The 19,420-nt window shown below is 44.2% G+C and overlaps 1 protein-coding gene across 3 annotated transcripts in view; it reads right to left on the reverse strand.

Moving 5' to 3' along the window:
- Positions 1-320: 320 nt before the first annotated feature.
- The window catches only part of plxnc1 (plexin C1), a 49,959-nt gene continuing 30,859 nt past the window's right edge, over positions 321-19,420 (reverse strand). The window contains exons 19-30 of one of the 3 annotated variants that reach the window (XM_075471253.1): positions 16,702-16,900; positions 15,140-15,286; positions 13,766-13,934; positions 13,559-13,659; positions 11,440-11,515; positions 11,200-11,234; positions 11,022-11,117; positions 10,699-10,862; positions 9,676-9,823; positions 9,284-9,424; positions 9,135-9,209; positions 321-698 (exon numbers count right to left, since the gene is read on the reverse strand). In XM_075471253.1, the coding sequence (XP_075327368.1) occupies positions 594-698; positions 9,135-9,209; positions 9,284-9,424; positions 9,676-9,823; positions 10,699-10,862; positions 11,022-11,117; positions 11,200-11,234; positions 11,440-11,515; positions 13,559-13,659; positions 13,766-13,934; positions 15,140-15,286; positions 16,702-16,900 (1,456 nt within the window). In that variant the 3' untranslated portion in view covers positions 321-593. Of the gene's footprint in view, positions 699-9,134; positions 9,210-9,283; positions 9,425-9,675; positions 9,824-10,698; positions 10,930-11,021; positions 11,118-11,199; positions 11,235-11,362; positions 11,516-13,558; positions 13,660-13,765; positions 13,935-15,139; positions 15,287-16,701; positions 16,901-19,420 lie in introns of those variants that run through there. The other 2 variants (XM_075471254.1, XM_075471255.1) reach the window with 2 other exon arrangements.

Genomic DNA, 19,420 nt, shown 5'->3' on the forward strand with positions numbered 1-19,420 from the left:
TGACCCCTGTAACAGGGATCTGTGGGGGGGCAGGAAGCAGCTGCCCAGCCCGACCTCTGACCTCTGTAACTGGGATCTGTGGGGCAGGAAGCAGCTGCCCAGCCCGACCTCTGACCTCTGTAACTGGGATCTGTGGGGCAGGAAGCAGCTGCCCAGCCCGACCTCTGACCTCTGTAACTGGGATCTGTGGGGGGGCAGGAAGCAGCTGCCCAGCCCGACCTCTGACCCCTGTAACAGGGATCTGTGGGGGGGCAGGAAGCAGCTGCCCAGCCCGACCTCTGACCCCTGTAACCCGCCCCAAAGGACTCAGAGCAAACAGCTTTTAGAAAAAATACAAACATTTATTGACATTTCTCCATTTTTACAGGAGAGGAAACCATTTTGTTTTGGTCTCCCAGATGTGATGCAGATGTGATGCACCTTTAAAGCAGTTCTCAGGGTTCAGTTTGGTCTCGTTTACATTTGTTCTGATGAAATGAAACTAAAGACGGTTTAATAACATTTTCTCCTGCTTCTGATTGTGTGTTTTGTCTGTGATCGTCGACTTTTCTTCAGCTGAAGTTTAGGAACATAAAGACTCTCTGGTTTGGAACTCAGTTCCAGGAGCAGCTCTTCAGGCCATCAAACGTGTCTTTCACGTGCTGCAGCTGCTCCGTCAGCTCCGCCGGGGCGCCATTTTGGTCCAGCTTCTCTTTGATCTGTGAAAGAGGCACAAAGATCTGAGGAGGTTTGCTGCTTTAAAGGGACAGTTCGCCTCTTCAGACATGAAGCTGTGTGACATCCCATTTCAGCAGCATCATTTCCGAACATCTTCTTACCTCCTTCCTCGTGTTATTAACTGCTTGTTGTTCCACTTTTAGACTTCTTTTTGAATTTATGACCTTCACAGTTTTTTCTTTCATTTATAAAACAAACCGTGTTTCCAGAGGAGTTGTGAATATTTCTAAAATGCAATAAAAACCTGATAATGAGTTAATTAGTTTGGACCCTGGTGATCCGAGGCGTCGGGATAAAAGAAGCTTTTTCATTAAAAACTCATATTTACTCATGAAACATTTCAAAGAAAAGTTGCTCAGCTTCTCTCTGAAATATTAAAGTAAAAAGCTGTAGATAAATGCTCAATAATTTAGCAGAAAATGCTGAAATGTGTAGAAAGAAACAGAGCGACGATGGACCGGGTGTTTAAAGCTTTAACAGTCAGAGTAGATCAGAAGGTGAGTAACCTCCTGACTCATAAAGTCCTTTTATCAGCTTTTAATCTTCTTTTAAGAAGGAAACTAAAAGGTTTCTGACGATAACTGGGAAAAGGGAAGAAACAAAAGTGGAAATCTGACGGCCGACAGCCGCGCCTGTTAGTGTTTGCTGCTTGGAAGCAGGGGACTGCTCACTGTGCACAGCAGGTAAAGCAAAGGAAAGCTCTGGCTTTTTCCTGGAGAACCATTTTGTGATGCAAATGTTTTACTCTGTTGAACGCATATTGTTCTGAGAAGCAAAAGGCTTTATTTTTTAAACCCCAGCCAACTAGCCGGACTACCTTCATCAGCACCAAAACAGTTCAGTCAGCTTTAAGGTGTTACCACATTTCTGTTCCGTAAAACTACGGCTGAGTGAAACTTACACAACATGCCGCACCCAGAACAGGAAGCCAGTTCCTCTGCTTCCTGTGAGGCACCAAGGAAACTGCAGCGAAGGATCAGCAGAGACCTGCGGCCTCGTGTGTGAATCATACTCAGCGGGGGGGGGGGCAGAACTCATCTCTGATCAGTTATAACATCAGAACCTGGAACTTTATTATTCTGTGATCACATGTTGGCATCAGCTCATCTCTGAGCCGGTTAGCTGTGACCTTTCACCTTTCAGTTTTTCAGTGTTTACAACACCATGGCTGTGTTCGATACCGCATACTACATACCGCATACTACATACCGCATACTACATACTACATACTGCATACCGCATACCGCATACTGCATACTACATACTACATACCCCATACTCCATACCGCATACCGCATACTACATACCCCATACTACATACCGCATACTGCATACCGCATACTGCATACCGCATACTACATACCGCATACTACATACCGCATACCGCATACTACATACCGCATACTACATACCGCATACTGCATACTACATACCGCATACCGCATACTACATACCCCATACTCCATACCGCATACCGCATACTACATACCCCATACTGCATACCGCATACTACATACCCCATACTACATACTACATACTGCATACCGCATACCGCATACTACATACTACATACTACATACCGCATACTACATACCGCATACTACATACCGCATACTGCATACCGCATACTACATACTACATACTGCATACCACATACCACATACTACATACCGCATACTACATACCCCATACTACATACTACATACTCCATACTACATACCGCATACTACATACTACATACTACATACCGCATACTACATACCCCATACTCCATACCGCATACCACATACCGCATACTACATACTACATACTACATACCGCATACTACATACCGCATACTCCATACCGCATACTGCATACTACATACTACATACCGCATACTACATACTGCATACCGCATACTACATACCGCATACTACATACTACATACCGCATACTGCATACTACATACTACATACCGCATACTACATACCGCATACTACATACTACATACCGCATACTACATACTACATACTACATACCCCATACCGCATACTCCATACCGCATACTGCATACTACATACTGCATACCGCATACTACATACCCCATACTCCATACCGCATACTACATACCGCATACCGCATACTACATACTACATACCGCATACTGCATACCCCATACTACATACCGCATACTACATACTACATACTCCATACCGCATACCACATACTACATACGGCATACTACATACTACATACTCTATACCGCATACTGCATACTACATACTACATACTGCATACCGCATACTACATACCGCATACTCTATACCCCATACTCCATCCCGCATACTGCATACCGCATACTACATACTACATACTGCATACTCCATACCGCATACTGCATACCGCATACTCCATACCGCATACCACATACCGCATACTACATACTACATACTCCATACCGCATACTGCATACTACATACCGCATACTCCATACCGCATACTCCATACCGCATACTCCATACCGCATACTACATACTACATACCGCATACTCCATACCGCATACTCCATACCGCATACTACATACCGCATACTACATACTGCATACTCCATACCGCATACTACATACTACATACCGCATACTACATACCGCATACCGCATACCGCATACTACATACCGCATACTACATACTGCATACCGCATACTCCATACCGCATACTACATACCGCATACTACATACCGCATACTACATACCGCATACTGCATACTGCATACCGCATACTACATACCGCATACTGCATACCGCATACCGCATACTGCATACCGCATACTACATACCGCATACTACATACCGCATACTACATACTGCATACTACATACCGCATACTACATACCGCATACTACATACCGCATACCGCATACTACATACCGCATACTACATACCGCATACCGCATACTACATACCGCATACCGCATACTGCATACTACATACTACATACCCCATACTCCATACCGCATACCGCATACCCCATACTGCATACTACATACCCCATACTACATACTACATACTGCATACCGCATACCGCATACTACATACTACATACTACATACCGCATACTACATACCGCATACTACATACTACATACTGCATACCACATACCACATACTACATACCGCATACTACATACCCCATACTACATACTACATACTACATACCGCATACTACATACTACATACTACATACTCCATACCGCATACTACATACTACATACCGCATACTACATACTACATACTACATACCGCATACTACATACTACATACTACATACCGCATACCACATACCGCATACTACATACTACATACTACATACCGCATACTACATACCGCATACTCCATACCGCATACTGCATACTACATACTACATACCGCATACTACATACTACATACCGCATACTACATACCGCATACTACATACTACATACCGCATACTGCATACTACATACTACATACCGCATACTACATACCGCATACTACATACTACATACTACATACCGCATACTACATACTACATACTACATACCCCATACCGCATACTCCATACCGCATACTACATACTACATACCGCATACTGCATACCCCATACTACATACCGCATACTACATACTACATACTGCATACTACATACTACATACTCTATACCGCATACTGCATACTACATACTACATACTGCATACCGCATACTACATACCGCATACTCTATACCCCATACTCCATCCCGCATACTGCATACCGCATACCGCATACTACATACTACATACTGCATACTCCATACCGCATACTGCATACCGCATACTCCATACCGCATACTGCATACTACATACCGCATACTACATACCGCATACTCCATACCGCATACTGCATACTACATACTCCATACCGCATACTGCATACTACATACCGCATACTACATACCGCATACTCCATACCGCATACTACATACTACATACCGCATACTCCATACCGCATACTCCATACCGCATACTGCATACCGCATACTACATACCGCATACTACATACCGCATACTGCATACCGCATACTCCATACCGCATACTGCATACCGCATACTCCATACCGCATACTGCATACTACATACCGCATACTACATACCGCATACTCCATACCGCATACTACATACTACATACTCCATACCGCATACTGCATACTACATACCGCATACTACATACCGCATACTCCATACCGCATACTACATACTACATACCGCATACTCCATACCGCATACTCCATACCGCATACTGCATACCGCATACTACATACCGCATACTACATACCGCATACTACATACCGCATACTACATACTACATACCGCATACTGCATACTACATACCGCATACCGCATACCGCATACTACATACCGCATACTACATACTGCATACCGCATACTCCATACCGCATACTACATACCGCATACTACATACCGCATACTACATACCGCATACTACATACCGCATACTACATACCGCATACCGCATACTACATACCGCATACTACATACCGCATACTACATACTGCATACCGCATACCGCATACTACATACCGCATACTACATACTGCATACTACATACTGCATACCGCATACCGCATACTACATACCGCATACTACATACCGCATACTACATACTGCATACTACATACCGCATACTACATACCGCATACTACATACAGCATACCGCATACTACATACCGCATACTACATACAGCATACCGCATACTACATACCGCATACTACATACTGCATACTACATACTGCATACCGCATACCGCATACTACATACCGCATACTACATACCGCATACTACATACCGCATACTACATACCGCATACTACATACCGCATACTACATACTGCATACTACATACCGCATACTACATACCGCATACTACATACAGCATACCGCATACTACATACCGCATACTACATACAGCATACCGCATACTACATACCGCATACTACATACTGCATACTACATACTGCATACCGCATACCGCATACTACATACCGCATACTACATACCGCATACTACATACTGCATACTACATACCGCATACTACATACCGCATACTACATACAGCATACCGCATACTACATACCGCATACTACATACAGCATACCGCATACTACATACCGCATACTACATACTGCATACCGCATACCGCATACTACATACCGCATACTGCATACCGCATACTACATACCGCATACTACATACCGCATACTACATACCGCATACTACATACTACATACCGCATACTGCATACTACATACTACATACCGCATACTGCATACTACATACCCCATACCGCATACTCCATACCGCATACTACATACCGCATACTGCATACTGCATACCGCATACTACATACTACATACCGCATACTGCATACTACATACTACATACCCCATACCGCATACTACATACCCCATACCGCATACTCCATACCGCATACTGCATACTACATACCGCATACTACATACTACATACCGCATACCGCATACTACATACCGCATACCGCATACTACATACTACATACCGCATACTACATACTACATACCGCATACTACATACTACATACTACATACCGCATACCGCATACTACATACCCCATACCGCATACTACATACCGCATACTACATACTCCATACCGCATACTACATACTACATACCGCATACCGCATACTACATACCCCATACCGCATACTACATACCGCATACTACATACTCCATACCGCATACTACATACTACATACTACATACTACATACCGCATACTACATACCCCATACCGCATACTACATACCGCATACTACATACCCCATACCGCATACTCCATACCGCATACTGCATACTGCATACTACATACTACATACCGCATACTACATACTACATACCGCATACTGCATACTACATACTACATACCGCATACCGCATACTACATACCGCATACCGCATACTACATACTACATACCGCATACTACATACTACATACTACATACCGCATACCGCATACTACATACTACATACCCCATACCACATACTCCATACCGCATACTGCATACTACATACTACATACTGCATACCGCATACTACATACGCCATACTCCATACCGCATACTACATACCGCATACTACATACCGCATACCCCATACTACATACCGCATACTACATACTACATACTCCATACCGCATACCGCATACTACATACTCTATACCCCATACCGCATACTCCATACCGCATACTGCATACTACATGCTACATACTGCATACCGCATACTACATACGCCATACTCCATACCGCATACTACATACCGCATACCGCATACTACATACTACATACTACATACCGCATACCCCATACTACATACCGCATACTACATACTACATACTCCATACCGCATACCGCATACTACATACTCTATACCGCATACTACATACCGCATACTCTATACCCCATACTCCATACCGCATACTGCATACCGCATACCGCATACTACATACTACATACTCCATACCGCATACTGCATACCCCATACTACATACTCCATACCGCATACTCCATACCGCATACTCCATACCGCATACTACATACTACATACCGCATACTACATACCGCATACCGCATACTACATACCGCATACTGCATACTACATACCGCATACTACATACTACATACCGCATACTACATACCGCATACCGCATACTACATACCGCATACTGCATACTACATACCGCATACTACATACTACATACCGCATACTGCATACCGCATACTACATACCGCATACTACATACCGCATACTACATACCGCATACTACATACCGCATACTACATACTGCATACCGCATACTGCATACCGCATACTACATACTGCATACCGCATACTGCATACTACATACTGCATACTACATACCGCATACCGCATACTGCATACCGCATACTACATACCGCATACTACATACCGCATACTACATACTGCATACCGCATACTGCATACCGCATACTACATACTGCATACCGCATACTGCATACGACATACTGCATACTACATACTGCATACTACATACCGCATACCGCATACGACATACCGCATACCGCATACTGCATACGACATACTGCATACTACATACTGCATACTACATACCGCATACCGCATACTACATACCGCATACTACATACTACATACTGCATACTGCATACCGCATACTGCATACGACATACCGCATACTACATACCGCATACTACATACCGCATACTACATACTGCATACTGCATACCGCATACTACATACTGCATACTACATACCGCATACTACATACTCCATACTACATACCGCATACTACATACTACATACCGCATACTACATACCGCATACTACATACTGCATACTACATACCGCATACTGCATACCTCATACTGCATACCGCATACTACACACTACATACCACATACTACGTACTACATACTACATACCGCATACTACATACCGCATACTGCATACTACATACTGCATACTACATACCGCATACTACATACCGCATACTACATACTGCATACTCATCGATCAGACAGTATGCAGAGCGTTTACCCACAATGCATTTCGCTCCTGCCCGAGCCGAAATCAGCCGGCCTGAAGCTGATTTCCCTTAAGCTCTAAACTCTGTAAACTTTAGCAACATTTGAAACATTTTCAGGAGAGAAAGTAGTCGTTTAGATCCCCAACGTGTTGAAAACCTGACAAAATACCGGCTGTTCACCATTTTGTTCCCACGAATTCGGCGCTACTAAAGCTAGCCGCAGTGAGCAACGCACTTCCTGTTATTTTCACAAAATAAAATACCCGTTGCCTTTTATCACAGGGAAAGCCATTACCATACAATTGGTGCTTTTGTTTTGAAAACAGGAAGTGAACCTGCAACGTTGTAGCTAGCTTGAAACTGCCGTTTTGACAGGAAATGACGATCGGCGACGTCACGTTACGTTGCATCTTGGGTAGTTTGAGTATGAGTAGTAACCTCATGATGCATACCCAACATTTAGGAGAATCTAGTATGCATCCGGGAACTTCTCGCTTACTCAAACTCGCATACTAACTCAGAAAGTTAGTAGGAGTAGTAGAGAAGTATGCGGTTTGGAACACAGCCGATGAGCTGCTCACAGAAACCAGCAGCATGTGATCAGTTTTGGCCTCATTTATCTGATTATCCTGGGTTATGACCCAGGACTGAACCCATCTTATCAGAGGCCAGGAGGAAATAAACGTGTTCCTGTGGTTTTCAGAACCATAAAACTAACAAACATCTGATCATCGCCCCATGAGGCCCGGCTCAGAGCGAGGTGATAAAAGGTGAAGCACTGACCTCTGGGAAGTATTTCTGGATGAACTTGTAGAGCTCTCTGAGGGCGGCGGCTTCATTAAACTCGTTTTCATGTTTCTGAAATATAAACAGTCGTCAGTCAGTCTGCTGAGCTTCATTTACAGACGACGTTGAGCTTCCAGGGCCTTTACCTTCGACTCCTCCCACAGGAAGTCCTTGAACTCGGTGTCTGTGATGGGGGGCAGGTCTCTGATCTGTTTGTAGTAAGTCTTCACTTCCTGTTTGAACTTGGGAATGTCTTTGGCATAAAGCAGCTTGTTGGTCGGAGCGTGCTGCAACAGGGATAAAATGTAAAGGTTTTACATTATTCCTCAGGTTAGAAACTCAAGAAATCCAACATGACACATTTACTGTGTGAGAAACTAAGTGAACCCCTGATCCAGCAGTGAGTGACCTTGGGGTGACCTCAGAAACCCAAGAGCTACATCTCAGACTCTGCGGGCCTCAGTCAGCATGTTAAAGGTTAAAGGTCACCCCAAGGTCAGACTGAGGCTTCAGCATTGTGAGAGAAGCCGGTTCTCACCTTCCCCATCTGAGTCTCGCTCAGAGAAAAGGAGTCCATGAAGGCCTGAGCGATGACGGACAGGCAGCCGTCCAGATGTGGCGTCTTCTCCATGTCGAACAGAAACTGCGGGTTCTTCAGGATGTTCACCCAGAAGCGCAGCGGCAAACTGGGTGAGGAAAAACCAGATTTTAGGGTTTCAATATCAGCACATCTGCACCAGATGGAGCTGGCTTGGACTTTTCTTGTGAAAGCACTAGTGATGCTCCGATCAGCATTTTTTGGACCGATCACCAAAATCATGATCTGCCCGATTGCCGATCGCTGCCGATCACGGAAGCAATCGGACATTTCCATGCCTTTCATCTAGCAGAGAGTGCACCATTTATAGAAATGAAACCGCCAGAGGTAGCTGGGGACATGTAGAACAAGAATCTGGTGGAGTCGGCAGAGAACATTTTGATTTGGTTCTAAATGAAGTTTTCAAATCTGATTATGCAGAAATGAGTTTGATTCTGAATATGCTTCAACAATTTTGTTCTATCATTTTGTTTTAATCATTAAAAAGAATGTAGTAAAAAAAAACAACCAAGTAATGACAGGTGTATGTATTCCAACAAATGAAAAATCAACTTTGATATAGATTTCTGAGTTTACGGGGTGCACTTGAATGCACCATAATCCGCTCACACGCTTTACCGTACGACGCGATGTAAACGGGCACTCGATTTTCAAGTGTAGCTAGCGCGACCGTGCCTCTCCGAAGCGCAGATGGCGTGACCGCAGTAAGTTTCACATCTTTCTGACACACTTTGAAGAAATTCCAGACAGGAGAGGTCATGTTGTCCAGATGCACTGTAGAGGTTTTGCCTGTTCGGCCTGTACACACGTCACATACCACATTAGAAAGTGGTCGCTAGTAATTTACGTCACGTGATCGGTTTTTTGATCGGCATATTTTTCCGATCGCCGATCAGGCTATTTTGGGCATTATCGGCCGATCATGATCGGCAGCCGATCGATCGGAGCATCACTAGAAAGCACCTGTTGGTCTTCCAGATGTGCCGCACATCTGGGTCAGAGATCTTCATGTTGTCCGCCTGAGCGTCCAAGAAGTCGAAGAAGTGTTTGATGGCTTGTGGAGCTCTGCCGTGTGGCATCCCCCAGATGGACCTGAAGAGGTTCTCCACAAAGGAGTGCACGGCCACCTCAGAGGGAACAGAAACACGCGCTTTTATTTCAGGTTTCAGAGCGTCCTGCAGCTTTTCTTTTAATCTGAACACAGGAAACAGGCTGCTGGTTAGAATGAGCCGGCAGGAGACCGGTTCTGCCCTCAGGAACAGAGAGGACTGAGCGGTTCCTCTCACCTTGGTGGACAGCAGCTTCGTCAGGTGCACTTCCTTCAGCTTAAACTTCTTCCTCTCTGGGTTGCTCCTCTGGTCCTCATAAACATCTGGATTGATCTGCATCGGTCACCAAAGGAACATCTGTTAGCCGCACCGTCTGAAACCTGATCCGATGGATCTGACACAGATGGTCTCTTACCAGGTGGAAGTATTTCCCAGAGAAGTTCTCATCATCTGCAGGGAAAGAATAACCAGAGAGAAGTCTGATGAGATCTTTGACCAGGAAACAAACAACTGCAAGTTACAGATTACAGATCTGAGCCCACGTGGTTCAAAGCTGAAGGAAAAGCTCAGAAGAGGACCTTCAAGGACCTCAAAAGATCTCGAAGGACCTCGAAGGTGAGCTGCTTCTTGGCCCGTTCCAAAGTGAGACCCTCACCCTTCACACTCCCCTGGGGGCTCAGAGGAGGACGACTCGCCCTTGGAAGCACTTTGATAGTCGCTCCATCGTGAACCTGCAGGAGAACAAACGGGCGCCGTCAGTCACATGTTAAAAATGTAATTCCACCTTAATGGTCTGCATTTAATTCCACCTTAATGGTCAGAGCAGGGGGGGATGTAGTGAAATGGATTTATTATTTCCAGCCTGTGAAACCTCAGTCTTGAATAAAACTCTGAATGCTTTTAATACTCGGCTGTGTTCCACGCGGGTTCCTGTGTGGAACACAGCCAGGCTCAGATAAAACTCAGATATCCGAGTCTCTCTCTCCTGCTCAGAGACGGACGATGATCCCATCATGCTGCCATTAAAAACCAGATTTGACTTCCTTCGTATAAAAAGGGGTTAGGGTGAGACGGGGAGCAGCTCTCCACTTCCCCTCACTGACATGACTCGGCTTAAATTCAGCTAGCGGCTGTTTGAAAGGAAAGTCTGAAAAGCAGAAGTTCAGACGTCCTGCATAAAGCTGCTGCTTCCTGCTCGTTGGGTGAAACCTGCAGCCCATCATGGCCTCCTTCATTCGGATCGGTGCCTTTTACAGCCCGAGTTACGCCGAATTTAAACGCCACAGAAGACGTGTGAGAGAGTGTTCTGCAGAGTAGATTTGTTATTTACACTTCAGCTCTGCGATCTCTGGAGCTCACAGACCAGTCACAGTGTCTTTGGCTGTGTTCGAAACCACATACCACATACTTCCATACTGCATACTTCCATACTACATACTACATACTCATCGATCAGACAGTATGCAGAGCGTTTACCCACAATGCATTTCACTCCTGCCCGAGCCGAAATCAGCCGGCCTGAAGCTGATTTCCCTTAAAGGATAAGATCGTTTTTTTGACATTGGGCCCTTGATTTCACATTATAGCATGATGTTCTACTCACCCCTGCTTGTTGTTGGTAATTTGGAGCTGTTCCGAAGATATTCGAGAGGCGTCTGGCTGCTCTCTTGAGATATTCGGCCATGAAACGGTTTCCTATGGGCAAGTTTATACAGGCACAAACTATGCTGTTTATAATTTATTAATTACTCTACACTAGCACTGATAACGTGGAGGTGCGGCGCTTACTTAAAAAAATCCGGGTTATTGTAATTTTGATTTTTTTGTCGTAAAGTGGGTGTTACTGACGTCCTCGTCGTGCTACTGCCACAGACAGCCCACAGACCTGCTGCCTATTTATTCATTCAGCTAAAATTCAAAATTAGTAACCCGGATTTTTTTAAGTAAGCGACGCACCTCCACGTTATCAGTGCTAGTGTAGAGTAATTAATAAATTATAAACAGCATAGTTTGTGCCTGTATAAGCTTGCCCATAGGAAACCGTGTCATGGCCGAATATCTCAAGAGAGCAGCCAGACGCCTCTCGAATATCTTCGGAACAGCTCCAAATGTTCAACAACAAGCAGGGGTGAGTAGAACATCATGTTATAATGTGAAATCAAGGGCCCAATGTCAAAAAACCGGTCTTATCCTTTAAGCTCTAAACTCTGTAAACTTTAGCAACATTTGAAACATTTTCAGGTGAGAAAGTAGTCGTTTAGATCCCCAACGTGTTGAAAACCTGACAAAATACCGGCTGTTTACCATTTTGTTCCCACGAATTCGCGTTACTAAAGCTAGCCGCAGTGAGCAACGCACTTCCTGTTATTTTCACAAAATAAAATACCCGTTGCCTTTTATCATAGGGAAAGCCATTACCATACAATTGGTGCTTTTGTTTTGAAAACAGGAAGTGAACCTACCCTCGTTGTAGCTAGCTTGAAACTGCCGTTTTGACAGGAAATGACGATCAGCGACGTCACGTTACGTTGCATCTTGGGTAGTTTGAGTATGAGTAGTAACCTCATGATGCATACCCAACATTTAGGAGAATCTAGTATGCATCCGGGAACTTCTCGCTTACTAAAACTCGCATACTAACTCAGAAAGTAAGTATGAGTAGTAGGAGAAGTATGCGGTTTGGAACACAGCCTGTGTTTCAGTTCCACTGACAGAGGGTTTCTACAGGAGCATCCAGGGCGTCAGAGAACTCTAACCCTGGAAAGCTCACTCACCTTGTAATGTTGGAGCGTGTTGAGCATCGTCACCTCCATAACAACCTCAGAGTTTGCATCCACCTCCTGAAGAGGAACAAACAATCCATCTCGCTCGTACTCTGGAGGAGAAAAGTTCCTTTAACTTCACTGTCAGATATTCAACAAGCCTCTGAAAGTGTTCAGTGAAAGACCAGCAGGTCTGATAATAAAGAGCAGCTATCTCACCCACACAGACGTCTCTCAGGGGGGCGTTGTAGGGGAAACCGAACTTGGCTTTGAAGGTGGACAGGATTTTCTCTTTGAGCTGCTCCACGGTGTCACAGCTGAGGGCGTCCACCTCCAGAGGCTCGCTCACCTCGCCATCAGTGCCCACGGCGAACAGCACCTTCAGCCGCTGCGAACAGAAACAAGTCCTTCATGCACAGAGTTAGGGTTAGAGATTCAGCCAATCAGAACTCTGCTCTGCAATCTGAAACATCTACGATCTGAAACATCCGCGATCTGAAACATCTGCGATCTGAAACATCTACGATCTGAAACATCTACGATCTGAAACATCTACGATCTGAAACATCTGCAATCTGAAACATCTACGATCTGAAACATCTACGATCTGAAACGTCTACGATCTGAAACATCTACGATCTGAAACATCTGCGATCTGAAACATCTACAATCTGAAACATCTACGATCTGAAACATCTACGATCTGAAACGTCTACGATCTGAAACATCTACAATCTGAAACATCTGCGATCTGAAACATCTACAGACAACAAAGTGGCTACAAAGCCGCTTCATACTTTTACAGTCATACTTAAAGTCATCCTAACCCTAACCACAGATGCATCATCCTAACCCTAACCACAGATGCGTCGTCCTAACCCTAACCACAGATGCATCACCCTAACCCTAACCACAGATGCATCACCCTGACCCTAACCACAGATGCATCATCCTAACCCTAACCACAGATGCATCATCCTAACCCTAACCACAGATGCATCATCCTAACCCTAACCACAGATGCATCACCCTAACCCTAACCACAGATGCATCACCCTAACCCTAACCACAGATGCTTCACCCTAACCCTAACCACAGATGCATCATCCTAACCCTAACCACAGATGCATCATCCTAACCCTAACCCAAGGCCTGCATTGGATGGACCTTTTCTTCATCGACTAAACAGACTTTTAACCTTTGATCTAAAAACATGGTGAATAAAGCTGTATTTTATTAAAGCTACCAAGTTTTGAATGTTCAAAGGGCCCTTAAAATATACAAAGGAGGAAGTAAGTCATCAATCATCTGACCCATCTAACCCTCTAACCCTGTGACAAACACTCAAGTGTTCGCATCTAAAGTCCAGCGGTTTTATGGCGTTAAAGAAGATTATTGGAAACAAACGGGGCAGATTTTGCTGTGAACTACGAGCAGTTCTGTGCTCACTAACCCGTCGAACCAGAACCAGAACAGAGAATCAGGAAGCATTCATGTGGAAGTAGAGCTGACAGACCAGGCATAGTTTGTTCTCCGTGTTTAAAGTCTAGAACCTCTTGTTTTACACTCCCAGATGTGAAAGTGTGTGTGTACCAGAGAGCTGAAGTCCTGAGCCTGCCAAAGAAGCCAGTCCTCGCTGAGTGTGTACAGAGCTTTCTCCGTCACACTGTCCACCGGACCTTTGGCGATATGCTGCGCGAGAGCGCTCACCATGAGGAACAGCTGCTGGCCGGCGCTTTCCTGCACAAAACCAGACACAAGAACCTCAACCTGTTGAACAAGATGTAGAAACTTTGGCCAGTTTTTATTCTGGTCACACCGGCGTGCATCACACCACGAACACTATAAACACCAGACGCTGGGCCGACAGACGCTGCTAAGTTTAACAGCGTCTGAGACGTGAAGAAAGTAAAGATCACACTGATGGTGTGATCAGCTGTTACAGATAAAGTCCGTCACCATGGTGACACTTCCTCTGATGTTATATTATCTGTGAAGGACCTGTGAGGATCCTGTTGAAGAAGTCAGAAATGTCTGTTTACTCAACACTTCATGTTGTGTCGACATGCAAAGTTCCCCAAATTTCACAAAGTGTCAGTAAAACCAGGCCAACAGTCATGCTTCTGGAGGCGTTGGTCAGCACAATGTTAGCATCATTATGCTGATTATATCGAACTCAGTTATTTTTAGAGAGTTAGAATGTTAACTTCAAAATGATTAGCATAGCCGACCTATGAAAGAAATAATCATTTAAACATGTTCTGTCCCAACAACACTGCACCTTAAACATTTAGTTAACTGTAACACTTCTACACTGCATCCAGTCAAACTGTTTCTTTCTTCCTTCCTTATTTAATCTCTCTTCACTTTTTTTATTGGTTCAGACCCAGAAGAAGAAGAACTTTATTTATATAGCACCTTTCATAGATATAAAAAATCACAAAGTGCTTTACACAGTAAAACAAAAACCACCAAGAGAAAACAAGTTCATATATACCCAGCATGCAGGGTTAGTGTTTGGGAGGGTCAGCCCAGCACTTCCTGGTGTTATTTCTGGGTAAAACTGGTGTTTAAGTGTTACTGATCATAGGTTTCCAGCAGTTACTCTGTACATGAGACTGTTTTTAATGTGTTTAGTTAAAGTTACTGTGAAGGTTGACCCTTTTTAGTTTATGGGACAGACCAAAGCAGAACAGGTGTGCATCTTATTCTGGCTGAATGGAGTTGGATCTTTGGATCTCCGTCCATCCATCCATTCATCCATCCATCCATCCATCCAAACAAATCCATCCATCCCTTCCATACATATGTTCATCCCTCCATCCATCCATCGATACACCCACTAATATATCCATCCATTCATCAGTCCAAATATACATCCAAACAAACAAATCCATCAGTCCATCCATCCATAGATCCATCCATCCTTCCATCCATACACACACCCAACCAATCCATCAGTCCATCCATCCATCCATCTTTTCTGCTTCTTAACTAATTACTGCTGCTTGTGGCTGATATCTAAAATGAGTTTGACCCTTCAGTGTTTATAGATAAAGACCATTCATACGGCCACGATTCAGTTTCAAAAATCCGTCTGAACTTCTTTCAAATGACCCAAAACAGTAAAGACTAGAGATTTGAGGCCCACAGACCCGCAGGAAGCCGTAGAGGCAGATGGACATCCAGTTGGTCAGGAGCTTCTCCACTGTGGACTCAGTGCGTCGGAGCAGCAGTTTGGGCTGAGCGCTGCTGTTCTGCTGCATCAGATCCTTCAGCAGGACCTCCATCACCTCCGTCAGGTACAACAGGTCACTGTGCAGAGCGACGGTGAGCAGAGAGGCCAGCGCACACCTGGAACAGAGAAGAAACAATGTGAAACCATGACAAACCATGACAAACCATGTGAAACCATGACAAACCATGTGAAACCATATGAAACCATGAGATCCTGCACACCTGTAACATGTGAAACCATGATATCCTGCACACATGGAACAATGTGAAACCATGAGGAACAATGTGAAACCATGTGAAACCATGAGGAACCATGTGAAACCATGAGATCCTGCACATCATGAGGAACAATGTGAAACCATGTGAAACCATGAGGAACAATGTGAAACCATGAGATCCTGCACATCATGAGGAACAATGTGAAACCATGTGAAACCATGAGGAGCAATGTGAAACCATGTGAAACCATGAGGAACAATGTGAAACCATGAGATCCTGCACATGAGGAACAATGTGAAACCATGAGGAACAATGTGAAACCATGAGATCCTGCACATGAGGAACAATGTGAAACCATGAGATCCTGCACATGAGGAACAATGTGAAACCATGTGAAACCATGAGATCCTGCACATGAGGAACAATGTGAAACCATGTGAAACCATGAGGAACAATGTGAAACCATGAGGAACAATGTGAAACCATGAAGAACAATGAGATCCTGCACATCATGAGGAACAATGTGAAACAATGTGAAACCATGTGAAACCATGAGGAACCATGTGAAACCATGAGATCCTGCACACCATGAGGAACAATGTGAAACCATGTGAAACCATGAGGAACAATGTGAAACCATGAGGAACCATGAGGAACAATGTGAAACCATGAGATCCTGGAACAGAAGAAACCATGTGAAACCATGAGGAACAATGTGAAACCATGAGGAACCATGAGGAACAATGTGAAACCATGTGAAACCATGAGGAACAATGTGAAACCATGTGAAACCATGAGGAACAATGTGAAACCATGTGAAACCATGAGGAACAATGTGAAACCATGAGATCCTGCACATGAGGAACAATGTGAAACCATGAGATCCTGCACATCATGAGGAACAATGTGAAACCATGTGAAACCATGAGATCCTGCACATCATGAGGAACAATGTGAAACCATGTGAAACCATGAGGAACAATGTGAAACCATGAGGAACAATGTGAAACCATGAAGAACAATGAGATCCTGCACATCATGAGGAACAATGTGAAACAATGTGAAACCATGTGAAACCATGAGGAACCATGTGAAACCATGTGAAACCATGAGATCCTGCACACCATGAGGAACAATGTGAAACCATGAGATCCTGCACATGAGGAACAATGTGAAACCATGAGGAACAATGTGAAACCATGAGGAACAATGTGAAACCATGAGGAACCATGTGAAACCATGAAGAACAATGTGAAACCATGAGATCCTGCACATCATGAGGAACAATGTGAAACCATGTGAAACCATGAGGAACCATGAGGAACGATGTGAAACCATGAGGAACAATGTGAAACCATGAGGAACCATGTGAAACCATGAGATCCTGTACATGAGGAACAATGTGAAACCATGAGATCCTGTACATGAGGAACAATGTGAAACCATGAGGAACAATGTGAAACCATGAGGAACAATGTGAAACCATGTGAAACCATGAGGAACAATGTGAAACCATGTGAAACCATGAGGAACAATGTGAAACCATGAGGAACAATGTGAAACCATGAGGAACAATGTGAAACCATGAGGAACCATGTGAAACCATGAGATCCTGTACATGAGGAACAATGTGAAACCATGAGATCCTGTACATGAGGAACAATGTGAAACCATGAGGAACAATGTGAAACCATGAGGAACAATGTGAAACCATGAGATCCTGCACATCATGAGGAACAATGTGAAACCATGAGGAACCATGTGAAACCATGAGAAACCATGAGATCCTGCACATCATGAGGAACAATGTGAAACCATGAGGAACAATGTGAAACCATGAGGAACAATGTGAAACCATGAGGAACCATGTGAAACCATGAGGAACAATGTGAAACCATGAGGAACAATGTGAAACCATGAGGAACCATGTGAAACCATGAGATCCTGCACATCATGAGAAACCATGAAATCCTGCACACATGGAACAATGTGAAACCATGAGATCCTGGAACAGAAGAAACCATGTGAAAACATGAGATCCTGGAACAGAAGAAACCATGTGAAACCATGAGGAACAATGAGGAACAATGTGAAACCACGGGAAACCATGAGGAACAATGTGAAACCATGAGGAACCATGTGAAACCATGAGGAACAATGTGAAACCATGAGGAACCATGTGAAACCATGAGGAACAATGTGAAACCATGAGGAACCATGTGAAACCATGAGATCCTGTACATGAGGAACAATGTGAAACCATGAGGAACAATGTGAAACCATGAGATCCTGTACATGAGGAACAATGTGAAACCATGAGGAACAATGTGAAACCATGAGGAACCATGAGGAACAATGTGAAACCATGAGGAACAATGTGAAACCATGTGAAACCATGAGGAACAATGTGAAACCATG

This window comes from Odontesthes bonariensis, chromosome 8, assembly GCF_027942865.1.
Source record: "Odontesthes bonariensis isolate fOdoBon6 chromosome 8, fOdoBon6.hap1, whole genome shotgun sequence".
Classification (NCBI taxonomy): Eukaryota; Metazoa; Chordata; class Actinopteri; order Atheriniformes; family Atherinopsidae; genus Odontesthes; species Odontesthes bonariensis.